General features: G+C 44.3%; 1 protein-coding gene across 1 annotated transcript; it reads left to right on the forward strand.

Annotated features, from left to right (window-relative positions):
* Positions 1-537: 537 nt before the first annotated feature.
* On the forward strand, positions 538-10,717 carry RASD2 (RASD family member 2). The gene is made up of 3 exons (XM_033162968.1): positions 538-1,064; positions 7,610-7,889; positions 9,348-10,717. Exons 2-3 carry the CDS (start codon positions 7,619-7,621, stop codon positions 9,875-9,877), a joined length of 801 nt encoding a protein of 266 aa, XP_033018859.1. The 5' UTR covers positions 538-1,064; positions 7,610-7,618; the 3' UTR covers positions 9,878-10,717.
* The last annotated feature ends 5,326 nt before the right edge of the window (positions 10,718-16,043 follow it).

A 16,043-nucleotide genomic window follows, 5' to 3' on the forward strand; every position in this document is an offset into this window, starting at 1 on the left:
ACCATTCCTTAAGAAGCGTACAAGAATGGCGGTTCTTTACTCTCCCCAGGCAGCTTGTTCCATTCCTGAACTGCTCGCATAAATGCAAACTTGGCAAAGGAGGAAGAGGAAGGAGCAGCCCAAAGGGCTGCTTTCGGGCTCCTTGTTCCTCCTCCTCCTCCACAGCGGCAAAGGTGAACCGGCTTATACTCGAGTCAATAAGCTTTCCCAGGTTTTTGTAGGAAAATTGGGTGCCTCGGTTTATATTCGGGTCGGCTTATACTCGGGTATATACGGTATATAGAGAGGAAAAGAGGGAGAATACACACACACACACACACACACACACACACACATCAAGTCACCTGAGTAGTGAAAAACATAAAAGAGCGCTTAGCTTTTAGAAAGAAAAACCCTGGCTTATTCTTCCAAAGACCATCAAAGGCTGATTTTAAAGGGAATTTTCTCTTTATTGATTTAGCAATCCATCATCATCATCATCATCATCATCTCTCTTGCCTTTTATCCATTTCTCTTTCCCGCCTTGAAGCTGTGCAAGAAGGAACATATAGGCCTGCGGGAGATGCACTCACCTGTTCCAAAGGATAGATGTCGCACCAGAGCCCCCTCTCCTTCTCCAAATGAGTTATCTGAATTTCAAGTTGCAAGACAAACAACTGTGCAAGCTTGAGGAGGAGACTGCCAGCTCTGTTTTGGAGTAAACTGAGAGCAGTGGGAAGAAAGAGAAAAAGAGAGGGGACACACACAAACATCTCTCCTCAGAGCACAGGTGGAAAAAAAGGGCAACTGTTGGTTTTTGAAGAACAAACTTTGAACCATGTGTGTCTTCTGATTCAGCAAAGACTCTCTGTGTGGGGGAGCAGCTGCCGAAGCGCTGAAGTTGTCCTTCCCTCTCTAGAATACAGGAGTGACAGAACGGGAGGTTTGGGCAGAAAGCATCAGCTTCTAGGACTACAACCAGCAGTTGTTGCTGCCGCTGCTGCTGCTGCTGCTGATTCAGTCCGCTGAGCCAACGCTGCTGACTGCAAGAGGAGCCAGTATTTCCCTTCCAAAGAGAGAAAAAGGTAAATGAAGGAGCTTTGTAGCTAGATGTGTAGAATAATAGCTCCAAGCAACAGTGTCTAGATGGGTGTTTTTTTTAAAGGGAAAGGGGTTGAAGGACTTTGTAGCCGAGAGCAGAGCTAGCTATTCTGCATTGTTTCTTGTGATCTTTTCTCTTCTTCCCCCCCCCCCCCCGTCTTTTGAGCATGAAAAGACAATAAATAAAGTGTGAGAGAACTGAAGCTTGCCATTATATACCCTGCGGATGCTGTGTAGCAGTTTTGTCTGCTTTAGGTGCTCTGGGGCAAGCACCAAGACCCCAGCGGAGGGGGTGCAGAAAAGAAAAGAAATAGGTTAGAAAGCCCCCCCCCCCAAGGCAGGTTTCTGGTGCAGGTTGTCTGCCTGTCCCCATGTCATTTCTCTATACCTGGATCATCTTTATGTGTTCTCCCTGGTGCCTACCTTACATATACAGGATTGGGGGGAAGGGGATGGGTGTGTTTTAAATCACTTTTAAGAACTGAGCAGTACGAGGCATGGAATTTCAATCTCAGCTGCTCCGCAAGCAAATATAGAGGGGTGAGATGCGGCGGGGAAAGATACCAGTTTAGGACCCACTGGTGCTTTTACATTAGAAATACATAGCCGAGAGGCTCCAGAAAAGGGATGGGGAAGTTGGCAAGGACAAGCCAACAGCTGGCTTGTGTAGTGACCTTACTGTCATCATTTGTTCTCTCTGTGTCTTTCATCAGGCAGATGATAATGATATGCTGTTAGAAAACTAGTTGGAGTAGTTCCTTGAGAGAAAGTGCTAACATTCAACATGTGGATATAAGGATGGGCTAATATGATACCCTTAAATTAGTGATGGACTTAAATAGCTTGAACCTGATATTAAAAAGCCTATATATATATAATAGCAAGTAAATGGGCAAGACATCCTTGTTCATTTTTTATAATGTACCGTTTGGGTGGGTGTGCACATGCACACACACACACACACCCTGGGGGTGTTCTGTGAGACAATAAAGGTGATTTTGGTGAGTCAGAAAAGCTGCAGCAACACAGAGAAGGGAAGAGAGAGATTCTGGGTGGTGCATGAAAGACAACAGCTTCACTTTGCTTTGGAGTTTCAGAGGCAATTAGACGAATGGTGGCTGCAGGAAGCAAAGTGGACCTCTGTGCACTAAGCTAAAAAGCTAACAGATGGAATGCTTAGAAGCCCTTTCAGAATCAATACCTGGGCAAATGGAACCAGATTGCAACAAAAGCGTCATAAAGCAATACGAATAAGACTAAAATCTGGGTGCTCTACCGAAAAGCTACCCATTGCATCCCATGCTAGTGTCTACTCAGAGCAAAAAAAAAAAAAAAAGGAGTTAATGGCTATGACTAACTTAGGTTCACTCATTTCCACAAGTCTATTCAGAGTTTGAATTAGCTGGATGCAACTCAATGTCTCTGTTTACTTCTGTACATCTGCACCTTCACTTTTTGAGGTGTGCCTATACCAAGAGAGTCAATGTGGTGTAGTAGTTGCAGCATCAGACTGGGGCCTGGGAAACTAGGGTTCAAAGCTGCATTCAGACATGAAGCTTACCTTGGGCTAGGAGAGAACTGAATATATTTCCCCTTGAACTGCTTGAAGGAAAGGTGAGGTATACAGAGAATCATAGAATTTTAATAATATAAATATAAATTTTATTATTTGTACCCCACCCTTGAGGGTCCAACCTCCTGCAATGCAGGAATCTTTTGCCCAGTGTGGGGCTCAAACTCATGACCCTGACATTAAGAGTCTCATGCTCTACCAACTGAGCTATCCAGGGGATATATGTAATAATAAACAGTAAAGTAAATACCTCTACTAAGGTAATAAATTAGACAGTTTAGTGAAGGTGGGAAATGAGTTTGAGTACCAGGCACCAGTGCCACTTGCTTGACCTTGGGCAAGACATTCAAACTGCCTTTGCTTTGCTTCCCACCTCTTTAAGATGAGGTTGCAGTGGAATGCTCAAAAAGGAATTTGTTTGGGGGGTTTTATGTAAAAGAGAAATACAGACTAAAACTGCATGGGAAAGAAAAAATATTATTGCCAATACAACGTACAAGTATTAATGTGTGTGTGTAATAGTGGGCTGTCCAAATCTGTCAAGATGGACTATAAACAGCTGATTATTATATTAAGCACCATTAGATGATAGATAGATAGATAGATAGATAGATAGATAGATAGATAGATAGATGGATGATAGATAGATGACAGGTTTTGATTGCAACACAATAAATGGAGGGGGTTGTGTTTTCAACAAGGCACAAAGCATTGATCAATTAATTGCTACAAATGGGCTGATTCAATGGCAGATATGCTTTTTAAATGGACCTCTGATTTATTAGACTTTGCCATCTAGGTCATACAACATCCTTGGTTTAAATGGGGACAGAAGCTCTCTCTGCATGACATCTAAACACAGGGGGATAAAACACCTTGACACGAAGAACACCAAACTTCATGGTGGGAGAATGCAATGAAGCTTTGTGTGCTATTTACTGCTCGATCCAAAGCACAGTCGTACCTCAGGTTACGTACGGTTCGGGTTGCGTACTGTTCGGGTTACGAACTCCGCTAACCCAGAAGCGCAACCCGATGTGCACGCAATTTGCACATGCGCAGGGCGTTTTTTGCACAGGGGTTTCGGGGGTTTCGGTCTGCGCATGCGCATGCGCAGAACGAATTGTTCGGGTTACGTCCTTTTCGGGTTACATACTGTAACCCAGAACAGATTAAGTACATAACCTGGGGTACCACTGCACTTTTATCCAGAGGTGAATCCCACTGAGTTCAGTGGCCTTTACAACAGAGGCTGCAATCCTAATCCCATTTACCTGCAAGTAAACCCCATTACATGGGACATGGGTGGCACTGTGGGTTACACCACAGAGCCTAGGGCTTGCTGATCAGAAGGTCGGCGGTTTGAATCCCCGCGACGGGGTGAGGTCCTGTTGCTCGGTCCCAGCTCTTGCCAACCTAGCAGTTTGAAAGCACAGCAAAGTGCAAGTAGATAAATAGGTACCGCTCCAGCGGGAAGGTAAACGACGTTTCCGTGTGCTGCTCTGGTTCGCCAGAAGTGGCTTAGTCATGCTGGCCACATGACCCAGAAGCTGTACGCCAGCTCCCTCGGCCAGTAAAGTGAGATGAGCGCCGCAACTCCAGAGTCGTCCACGGCTGGACCTAACAGTCAGGGGTCCCTTTACCTTTACCTAAACCCCATTGCAATCAATAGGATTTACTTCCGAGTAGATATGTTTCTGATTGCATCATAAGCATGCATAGGACTATAACCCTAGTGCAGGGGTGTGAAATTATCCAGATGTTGTTGGATTACAAATGCCATCATTCCTGGCTCTGCTGGCTCCAGCTGAGGGGAGTTGGGGAGCAACAATATCTATAAAAAAAACCCCACAAGTTTTCCCCTCCCTGCACTAGTGTAAGATGAAAGATCATCTTTAGAAGAACTAGGGCAGGGTTGGGGAAGCTTGCTCAGCTTGAAGGCTGTATTGCCCTATGGACAACCCGCCTGGAGCTGCATGTTGGTGGCGGGTGCAGCCAGAGGCAAAAGTAAGCAGAGCAACAGATGTGACCAGTGCTGTCAAGTATCCCGTTTTCCCCGGGATTCTCCCTTATTTCAAGCAGTTTCCCGCTGCTCTCCCTTATTTTTTCATTTCCCTTAAATTTCCCGTTTTTAATGGAAGCAGCTCCTCCCCTGCTGGCCAGGGACTGGGTGGGAAGACCTCGCCTACTTGGAGAGAAAAGCCTCAGCCCTCAAAGCAAGTGAGAGCCGTTTCCCGCGCTTACAGGGGGGTGTATTCCTCCCCCTGCATCAGCCCCTATCCGTTGCCGCCGAGCCCCTCAGCCGGCCAATAGGGTTAGCTGGCGGGCGGAGCCTGGCTTCCTTTGAGCAGCTGCTGCTTCCTGTCCTGTTTTGATGGGATCAGACAAGACGATGGGGCTCCATCGCGCGGAGCACATAGCTGCCCTCCTCTATGCTCCGCTCCGAGCCCGCTTGGAGTTTACATTGCTGCTCCGCCCACTTTTGCTTCAGGCTCCGCCCACCACTGACATGTGACTGTCCCCGGGATAAGTGAGACTCCTGATCCCTTATTTTCAAATCCGAAACTTGACAGCTATGGATGTGACTCTCTATTCACGTGACAAAATAATGCTCCATCCTCATTCGGGGTTCTAGAACAATGCTCATAGGGACACTGGTCCATATGTTTCCCCCCCAAGATAGATGCCCCAAGGCTTCTTTTGTCAGCCATGACAATTGTGTTGCTATTTCACTTTTGATACTTCCACAGGTTAGAAAATTAGTCAAGATGTTTTTAAAGATGGCTTGGGGAATAAGCAAGGGTGACCCTGATTTGGAGCTTCCTGTGGGCATAGGGATGGTCCCTGTGAAAGAATAAGTCAATGAGCCTTTGTTCTGATCCAGGAGGGCTCCTCTGGTGTTCTTAAACAGATATAGCTATAGCTATAGCTATATGTCATTTGAAATGTAATTTTGCATAAAGAGTAAAGGTAAAGGTAAAGGGACCCCTGACCATTAGGTCCAGTTATGTCCGACTCTGGGGTTGCAGCGCTCATCTCGCTTTACTGGCCGAGGGAACCGGTGTACAGCTTCCGGGTCATGTGGCCAGCATGACAAAGCCACTTCTGGTGAACCAGAGCAGCGCATGGAAACGCCGTTTACCTTCCCGCTGGAGCGGTGCCTATTTACCTACTTGCACTTTGACGTGCTTTCAAACTGCTAGGTGGGCAGCAGCTGGGACCGAGCAACGGGAGCTCACCCCGTCGCAGGGATTCGAACCGGTGACCTTCTGATCGGCAAGCCCTAGGCTCTGTGGTGTAACCCACAGCACCACCTGCGTCCCTGCATAAAGAGTACATCAACTAAATAGCACACTGAGAACCCGCTTTGCCTTTCATAACATCTTTCTCTGAGTTTTGCCCTGTTGCTGCATTGTTTACAGTTCCCCACTCCCTCTATATCATGTAGAAATCTATATCTTCCAGATCCATGCAGCTGATAAAGTTGGCTGTAGTTCACATAAGCTTAAGCAACAATGAGTTTTTTCTGTCTATAAGGTGCAACGTGTGTATGTGTTCCCGTATTTTTTATCTGCCTCTGACTATGCTTGCTATAACCAGGGAGGCTGGTTTCTTAGAGAGATTGGGGCACTGTCCCAGAAACCTCAGTCTGCCCTCAGCCAACTCCTGCCGCCCACCTGCCTTTCCTGTTTACAATTGGTGCCAGGGGCAGAACTGCCCGTCCTCCTCCTGCTGCTGCTAAGTCTCAGGGATGCCCTTGTAGAGCTCAGCAGGAAGGAGGATGGGACAAAGGAGGAATCAGTTGGCTCTGCCTGTCACTCGCTCTGGCTCCACTTACTCTTGGCTTCTGGGCCTTCTGTACCAATGAGGACCAGCCACCACTGGCTGTAGCAGACTAGTAAAACCAATCCTCTTGAATAAGGTTCCTAGAAATCAAAGCAAACATACCTTGTAACATTTCTTTATTACCATGGTAGAAAACCTGTGATCCACTAGCGGTTACTGGACTTCAGCTGCCATCAGACCCAACCAGCATGGCCAGTGGCCAGGGATGATGGGTGTTGTAATCCCTGGGTTCCCCAACCCCACTTTTGGGGGTCCTATGCTTTAACTCTCCTTTTTGTCATGCAACAGGTTTGGTGAATAAAAGATGTGCTTGGAGTCTCAAGGGTCCCTGTAGTTTCCAGTGACTGGCATGCTTACGCTCTGATTATGTAACCATTCTCTCATTTGTTTTCTCATCTGGGACCCTCTGTTAATGAATTGCAAGAGATAAGACAATGGCCCATTCCACGCAGGTAATTGCTGTGGAGTAATCACAGTACGCTCACTCACTTTTTATAGGGCATTTAAATGACACCATGAACAGAACACACCTACCTATTCATCAGCTGGCATAGCTCAGTCAGTAGAGCATGAGACTCTTAATTTCAGGGTTTTGGGTTCAAGTCCCACATTGGGCAAAATGTGGATTCCTGCATTGTAGGGGGTTAGACTAGATAATCCCTGTGGTCCCTTCCAACTCTATGATTCTATGTTTTCCCTGTTACAGATAGGTAGCCGTGTTGGTCTGCCATAGTCGAAACAAAATAAAAAATAAAAAATTCCTTCCAGTAGCACCTTAAAGACCAACTAAGTTTGTTCTTTGTATAGGCTTTCGTGTGCATCACAAATCTTCTTCTTTTTGCTGCTTAGAAAATCCAATCTTTTTTAACACAACAAAACAGCTTTCCCAGGTGTAGGCAACCTACTCTTCTGTTATTCTGCTGACTTGTGTATATTGCTGTAGCCATTTCCTCGTTTGCTGTAGCCCAGTCTTTCACAACCCAGACTACAACTCCCATCAGCATGGCCAATGACGGGATTTGTAGTTCCTGGTAAAGGAACCAGGTTGTTGTTCCTGGTGTAGATTTTTTCATGTTGACGATAAAACCTTATCATTTTATATCTGTGCAGATCTAAGCAATGATGAAGACTATGTCCAGTGGGAACTGCACCTTGAACGTGCCAGCCAAAAACTCCTACCGCATGGTTGTTCTTGGAGCCTCCAGGGTGGGCAAGAGCTCCATTGTCTCGCGGTTTCTCAATGGCCGCTTTGAGGACCAGTACACACCCACGATTGAGGATTTCCATCGCAAAGTCTACAACATCCGGGGTGATATGTATCAGCTAGACATCTTGGACACATCTGGGAACCATCCGTTCCCTGCCATGAGGAGACTTTCCATACTCACAGGTTAGACGTGTGATTGTGTGAGAGAGAAGAGGGTTACCAGGGGCTCCTCCTAGTGGACCCAAGTCAATGCACATCAGTTTGGGGAAGGAGAGGCAGGGGTTCAAACCAATCCCAGGTGCTTGCAATGCCTGTTTGCAAGGTTTGGCTCATGTTATCTTTGTACTCCCATCTCCAAGGAGTTGCCAGCCAGGATCCACAGAATTCAGCCACCTCCCTGTGCCCAAGAACGGTTTGGGTTTGGGTTTCCTGAACAAAGGGCTCCTGTGCTACATGGCAAGGAGCTCTTAACTGAAATAAGTTTCTGGAGAACTCCATAGTTTCTTGGGAGTCCGTAGCTCAAAGGGGTAATAATAATAATAATAATAATAATAATAATAATATCTCACTGGCTGTAAATGACCCTCTGACTGTTCTCCTAGAGTGGCTCTTTTTGCTCCAAGTTGTTCATTCCCTAATATTTTGTTTAACATGTGTGGCTGAAAGCCAAAAGTGCAGAATCAATTGAAATAAACTGGGGTAATCTTTAATTCAATGAAAGAGGACCCCTTGCCAATTGCTCCCTCTTTGGAAAGCCATCTGTGTTCACCAATGATGTGGAATATGGTCTCATGGGGTGATTTTTATTGGGTGTCTCTATGCCTCCTCCTCTATAGAAAGTGTAAAACACTGAGTGAGATATAATAACTTTCTGGGCCCACCTTTGTATTCCACTGAGAACATAAATGAGTCAGGTCAGATCAAAACTGTCAGAAAAACCAGTTACCTAGATAATGAAATCATGCTAGGATCAGCCCATCCATGAGGCAAACTGAGGCAGCCGCCTCAGGTAGCAGAATCCAAGGAGCACCTTTGCAGGTGTGCTCCCCGCTGCCCACTCCCACTGCCAGAGAAGCAAGGAGATATGGCTATGGAGGCTTCTGGGTTCTGGCAAGATCTCTCCACAGCCATGCGACCCCAGTAAAGGGGGGGGGGGAATCAAGAGAAGGATTTTAGCACACACGCAACAGTTTGATAGACCTGTCAAAATGTTGTTATAAAACATTATTTTGCTAAAAATCCATGCCATCTTAATTCATTGCATTCTTTACAATGAAAGCTCTGTAAATAGCCTTCCTTTTATCCAAACAAAATTTCTCTAAATGTTTTGGTTATACCATATAACGTTTGGTTATATCACAGAGTGAGGCAGTGTGCTTCTGAATACCAGTTGGTGGAAACACCAAGAAGGGAAAGTGCTCTCGCACCCAGGTCCTGCTTCTCATAGTGATCTGGTTGGCCACTGTGGGAGCAGTATGTTGGGCTAGATGGGCTATCGGTGTGATCCTACAGGATCATCTCATGTTCTTAATATAGCTGGGATAAACAAATCACTTGCTGTGTATGACTTTTACATTATCTTTTCTAAGAGAGGTTGTAACGGGTTGGCTTAATATGTTTCCCCCTCTTGAAACATTGCAGGAGACGTTTTCATCTTAGTGTTCAGTTTGGATAGCAGAGAGTCCTTTGATGAGGTCAAGAGGCTCCAGCAGCAGATCCTTGAAGTCAAATCCTGCCTGAAGAATAAGACCAAGGAAACAGGTGACCTACCCATGGTGATCTGTGGCAACAAAAACGATCATGGTGAACTCTACCGCAAAGTTCGCTCTGAGGAAGCTGAGAAGCTGGTCTCTAGCGATGAGAACTGTGCTTACTTTGAAGTCTCGGCCAAGAAGAACACCAACGTCAACGAGATGTTCTACGTTCTTTTCAGCATGGCCAAGCTGCCCCACGAGATGAGTCCCGCCCTTCACAGGAAGATCTCTGTCCAGTATGGGGACACCTTCCACCAAAAATCCTTCAGGATGCACAGGGTCAAAGAGACAGATGCCTATGGCATGATCTCCCCCTTTGCTCGCCGACCCAGTGTCAATAGTGACCTGAAATACATCAAATCCAAAGTCCTCAGAGAAGGGCAAACGAGAGAAAGAGAGAAATGCACTATCCAGTGAAGAAAGCTCTGCCAAGATGGAGTCTACACACTACGTGCAGTGCCTTAAAGAAAATGGCTGGCGGGAGCAAGTTCCTAATGGACTTGGGAACTACAGGTGATGACAGTAGCAAGCACTCATGAGAGGAGTGCTTGAAACCACTTCATCAAAAGTACCGCACCATTTGTGTAAAGAAGTAACTTAAAGGGAAATATTGTAAATACTTGAAGCTGCCTGGCAGGTGACTGCCATGCCCAGCACCTGTGACTTGTTCCTTCTTCTTTTTAAAAACTACTTTTCTATTTGGTGTTCTCTTCTTTGGATAAACGGGGCGTGTGAAGAAAGCTGGAGCTCAGCGTCATACAAGGAGTTAGTGCAGGATGGGTCTGGCCTGCCCCATGTAGGAGTGCTGAGTTCTCATCAAGCAGTAGGCAACCTTTGCTGAGGAGATGAATGTGTGCCATCTTTTTCCTCCAGGCCTCTTCAGAAATAAGACCCATGAGTCAGTGTCCTGTCTTGGTTCTGTGGTGACTTCCAAGACAACTGTATATATAAAAGGCAGGCATGGATCTCTGGATTTGTCAGTCGGAAGAATGTTTGAACATTTGGAAGTTGTGGGGAGAAATGCACTTTTTTGTGGCAGTGGCAATTCTTCATAGTGTCAATGCAAATGTCGCTTTTGTATTGGAGCTTTAACTTGGTTTTTGTTTCTCAAGCAACAGCCAGATGGCAGATTGTCTGTTTTAACTGAAATGTGAGCTAATCAGCAAGTATGATCTGGAAATGCCAACTGTTTTCCAGTTACATAATGTGTACAGTAACTAAAATTGTTGTACTGTAAAAAAAAACCAGCACATCTGATAGCTTCATGTGATTTTGCTTCATTCAATTTTCTGTTCTTTGAAAGAACTATATATATATATATATATACTTGGGACACTTTACTATTTCCTATTTACAAATCCCACCTACCTCCCATTCCAATTATCTTATAATGTTTCTGTTCTATACTCCACTCTATACAACCACCATGGGTATGATCTATCCAGTGGCCAACACCAGCTTTTTTTACACTAACAAGGCTGATGCATGCCTACTCAGAAGTAAGCACCGTTGAGTTCAATTTGACTCCCAGGTAGCAATGGATGAGTCTGACCATTTCAGTTTCTCTCTGCTTCTCATTTTTCCAATCTTAAGTTCATCTCTCTGCATTTTCTCATCATTTAGCAAACATTTTGTTAAAAACAGGCCTCATGAAAATTCACCCTCATTTTACTGCGTATTTTGCCTTAATTGTTGTTTTCTGCCCAGTATATAAATTTTTGCAGGCACTTCCCCAAATATAACATGTATTTGTCAAATTCAAATTCAAATTTATTGCGGCTATAAGCCCATAAAAACATAAAATATGGAATATATGACATAAAGTTACAGCAAACCATAGACCCTGGAGTCATAGGGAAACAAACCACAGCACAAATACAAGTTTTAAAATTGCAACCAGGGAGCAGAAAACAAAAGTATTAGTGGTCGTGTAGTTGGCCACAGCGCCTTTTTTGAGATATGGCAGAGTTTAGAAACCTTGCCACCTGCAAGGTTGTATAGGAGTCATTGTCTTGCAGGAGTAAGGCAAGGTGTGACTCAGCTGGTGCACCTGTAAGTTTCTGAGCTATTGGTCTTAGTAATTTTGCCCGAGCCTCACTAAACATGTATTTGTCAGTTATTTTCACAAATGTATGTGATTTTGCTCATGCTGTCCCCTAATATATGCATTTTCATTTTACCTGGCTGAAGAACTACAGCATAAAATTCGGAGAAGTGCAAATCAGAGAAGTAAAATGATTATTACTTCCAAGTCAGCATGATTAGGACTGACCTGCAACTGGGCCCAGTGTTCCTAGTGTTCAAATGTCTGGAAAATGTTATCATAACAGGATCTCATTCACCTAATCACAAAAATATATAAGGTGTGAGGTTTAGTTTAAGATGTGACTGTCTTCTAAATCACATTTGCTGAAGGGGGGGGTCACCAGAGTACTGAATGATTGTGTGCAAATGGGGTTTTCTTTTAAGATGGCAAAACATCTCTCTCTCTCTTTTTAAAAAAGGGAAAAAAACAGCATAAAACCCATGGTTTTGCTTCTGTCAAAGCCATCTGTTCATAGCAAGATTCCTGTGGAGAAAAATAATCATGTCCAAATGAGACCTGTCTTTCACTCAAGCCCTGTTTTAAAATCTAGCACCCAAGTGGCTCTTGAGACCTGGAGTATCTTTGTAAAGAGGCGGGAAATTTCACTCAGAACCACTGCTTGATGACATGACACAAACACACCCTTTTAACAGTGGCTCCTTTCCCTGCTTAGACCCATGACAGCTCTCTGCTCATAATGGACATGTTTATCTGAGCAGAATGTGGGGTTTTGCATTATTCAGACGTACTGCAGAAGTTGGCTACCCATTCACCATGAACAGGGAGCTGCCACAGGTTTAAGAATGGGACACAAGGCCCATCTCTTCTTAATTCTCTCTCTTGTCCCCATGTGGAGGTCCTCTGCCCATAGCTCTCTTCTTTCTTCCCACTTCACCTTTGCTAATTCAGCGTGCTGACGCAACTGTGTGCACTAAAAACAGACATTTTAAGAAGAAAAAATACCTCAGACATGGGTATGCATTGTAGTGTGTGCACGAGTATATGTGATTGAATGCAGTGAGGGGGAACTTCAGTCTTAGTAGTGTTGACACTGTAGACAACGTGGATTATTGCTACGTTGTACCAGCCCTTGAATATTTGACACCTCCTGTGTTTTACTATACCTCATATTCTGTATATATGTAAATAGTGCTATGTGTACTCTGTTTAACGTTGCAAGTTCTGCTGATGCTCAATGAATATTCCCTCTGCAGTCTGACTGGTAACAGAGGCTTATGGGTAGAAGCCCCTAACAGACAAATATCCCCCATCTTATGCATTGCAGGGGTTTGAACTAGGTGACTTTCGGGGTCCCTACAAACTCTACAGTTCTGTGATTCCATGATTCTGAACCCTCCTTCCCTCGCAAATGTAAAATACAGTATTGCTTGGTTTCTAGTGCCATGGCAACCTTCCCTATTATTTTCAGGTGTCTCAAAACTTGCATTAATATAGATATATATATTCCTTTCCAAATAAACCTGATTTATTTATTAGCTGTGTCTCAGATTTTGTGCATGTTCTCTAAAATATAATATGGTAAACTAAAGCAGAGGTGGGCAATGTCTCAAGATGGGTCTCCTGATGGGCTCAGAAAATCAGATTCTGATGGAGAAGTGGAAGAAACGTTGTAGACTAAAATGAGAGGCTTTTTATTATTATTCAGCAGGTACTCTGTGGTCTGGAAACATGCCATACCACAAGTCTTCCTGCCAAGGAGGAATCACGGTCCTGCTACTATCAGCACTGACTGGGAAATTGGTTTGTGGGGAGATAATGTTTTGCTAGATTTCTTCTTTCTCTGTTTCTAGTGGGGAAGATATTAAAAGGGTACCAGCTAAACATTTTACACACATGCATCGCAGAGTGTAGAAAATTGGCTTACGAGAGTTCTGAAACAACATGCACTCAACTCTCCTCACTGCTAGAAGCACACTACAAGAAACAGAAGTTTATTCAGAGAGCAAAATCTCAAAAAAAGCAATATGAAAAGAATGGACGGTGCATTTATCTTATTTATGTATTTCTATTCCACACTTTCATTTAAAAAAACATATTGAGGTGGTATACAACATATAATAATAAAACCAGCAAAAAAAATCATACAAACACTTTAAACATCAATAAATACTGATTGGTTAAAAAAAGAAAATTCATATTTCAAAGGCCCATCTAAACAATATAGTTTTCAAAAAACATTTAAAAGAAGGGAGGGATGTTTCTTGCCAAATCTTTACAGGCAGGGAGTTCCAGAGGTGAGAGCCTGCCAAACTGAGGCTCAGTCCCTAGTGAAGGCCAATCAAACCTCAGGGACATACTCGATCAGAGAATCTCAATGGTCAAGGTGGATTGTAAATGATCAGATTTCCCTTCAGGTACTTTGGACCCAAGTTGCTTAGGGCTTTGTGAATTAACTTGCACTTTGAACATGATCCAGGAGCAAACTGGCAACCAGTGTAGATGTCCCAGCAGTGGAATAACATGTTGTCAGCTGTGACATTCTGCACTAGGGGCAGTCCGGCTCCGACATTCTGCACTAGTTGTAGCTTGCAGGCCAGATACAATGACAGCCCCACCCAAAGTGCAATACAGTTATCTAGCTTTGAGTTTACCAAGGAATGGACCACTGTGGTCAGGTTGTTGGGGTCCAGGAACGGTTACCGCTGGTGTATTATCTGAGCTGGTAAAAAACACTTCTGACTACAGAGGTCACTTGGGCCGCTAGTGACAGAGATGAACCAAAGAGTACCCTCAGACTGCGTACCTGCTCCTTCGGAGGGAGGGCAATCCCACCCAGAACAGGTAATTGACCTCTCTTCCAGTCCAGTACAATTGTTTATGCCATATAGTATGGCTCTTTATATGCCGTTTCTGGAAGGATGCCTGCGGCAGGAAAGAAGGAAGGTGAGAAGCAGCTGTCCTGCGGTTGTGGAGCCCAGGGGTGCTCCACATAATTCTGCAGGGAAGTTGTGACACTCATCACCAACATTATCAAATGGATGTCTCTAGCATCCTTATGCAATTGCGCTCCACATAGCATGCCAAACTGCAATAGTCTTGCTAGCTGGCAGGGTGAACCACAATTTCCCATGAACAATATAACGCTGATGGAATGCTGGGCGATTTGTGACATCTCCAAAACAAGCACTTCCCTGCAGAGAAATGTCTTATTTACCTACAACACAAATGAGCAATGATTACACATTTTTCATGTTAGAAGGTTGATGGGTCTTGAAAGATCCCCCCCCCAGGAGCTGGGAAGGGTCCTTGAAACAACCATTAAATGGGTGACTGGTAGGTGTGATATATATTTCCCCTTGGTTTCCATAGAGACCACCTCTTAGTTGACAGTGATGACTGGATCAGTGGTCTTATTTATGCCAGGTGAGAAGCAAAATGATTGCTCTGTGCGAGGTGTTTTATCTATTGCCCCTTAGTGTGTCTTCAGACATTTTCATTTGGTGAAGAATGCATGAGTCATTTTTGCTTCCTATTATTAACAACTGAAAATAATTCTTACTTTTGTATGATGTGTGAATGGGCTGCAATTAGGGCTGCAATTTTTAATTTGTATGCTTCAAACAACTAGCACTTTAATTGTAGATTAAAATTTGGTTCCCAGTTAATTCAAAGAGGCTTCCGGCATTATGAAATATATGAAATTGTTGGGGGGGGGGGGGGTTGACACCATTTTCTTTGTGGTCCTGATTCCAAAGTGTGCATCTTGATTCAGCTAGAGGACATGTGTTGTCAGGTGTAGGTTTCCATCTGTACCATGCATTCTGTAGTGGTTAGAGTGTCAGAGTGGGACCTAGGTTCAAATCCTCATTAAGTTACGTATCTGAGTGACCTTATTCATTAACTCTTAGCCTAACCTACCTCATAGGGTTATAATAAGGATAAAATGGGGTGGGGGGAGAAAACCAAGTGCATTGTCACTAGGTCTTGAAAGAAGAGGTGAGATAAAAATGCAATAAGTAAATATTCCTAGCTGGATGACGAACTAGGCACTGGACTGGGTGCTGTGCACAGAGCTCCTCTCCATGATACTGGTTCATAATGCTTTAAAAATAAACGCTCACACTTATCAGCTGTCATGGAAGTAGATTAAACCCTGTTCCCCATCTCCCTGCTGGACTGCTTGTTGCCAAACAGCTGGAAGCAAGCCTTCCTGAACTTAATGGGACTTCTTTCAGAGTAAATCTCCCCACTTAGCCGTTTTCACATAGAAAGGATCAGGCAGTTAAGCTCTCTTAAGCTTGCACTTGTCCCATTGCCTTTTAGGAATGTAAGCCTGCCTTTTCCTCGACTGTATCCAAGGGCTGTAAATTATGTCTTTTTTGTGCTTCATCACAAGCACTCTGATTTATTGTACACGTTTGCAGCCAGTGGTCAAAGCAATTTCACAAGCGCTCAGTTCTGACCAGCCCTTGGAGGCATGGCATGATGCCAAGGGCAAGGTTTTAATTTGAGCCTCATCTCAGCAGGGCACAGCCT

This window comes from Lacerta agilis, chromosome 10, assembly GCF_009819535.1.
Source record: "Lacerta agilis isolate rLacAgi1 chromosome 10, rLacAgi1.pri, whole genome shotgun sequence".
In the NCBI taxonomy this organism is placed as follows: Eukaryota; Metazoa; Chordata; class Lepidosauria; order Squamata; family Lacertidae; genus Lacerta; species Lacerta agilis.

Bases quoted from the DNA above. Each gene is read 5' to 3' on its own strand.
- RASD2 (XM_033162968.1), top strand. From the start codon at position 7,619: ATGATGAAGACTATGTCCAGTGGGAACTGCACCTTGAACGTGCCAGCC. The intron at 7,890-9,347 runs GTTAGACGTGTG...GAAACATTGCAG, and splicing joins GAGACTTTCCATACTCACAG to GAGACGTTTTCATCTTAGTG.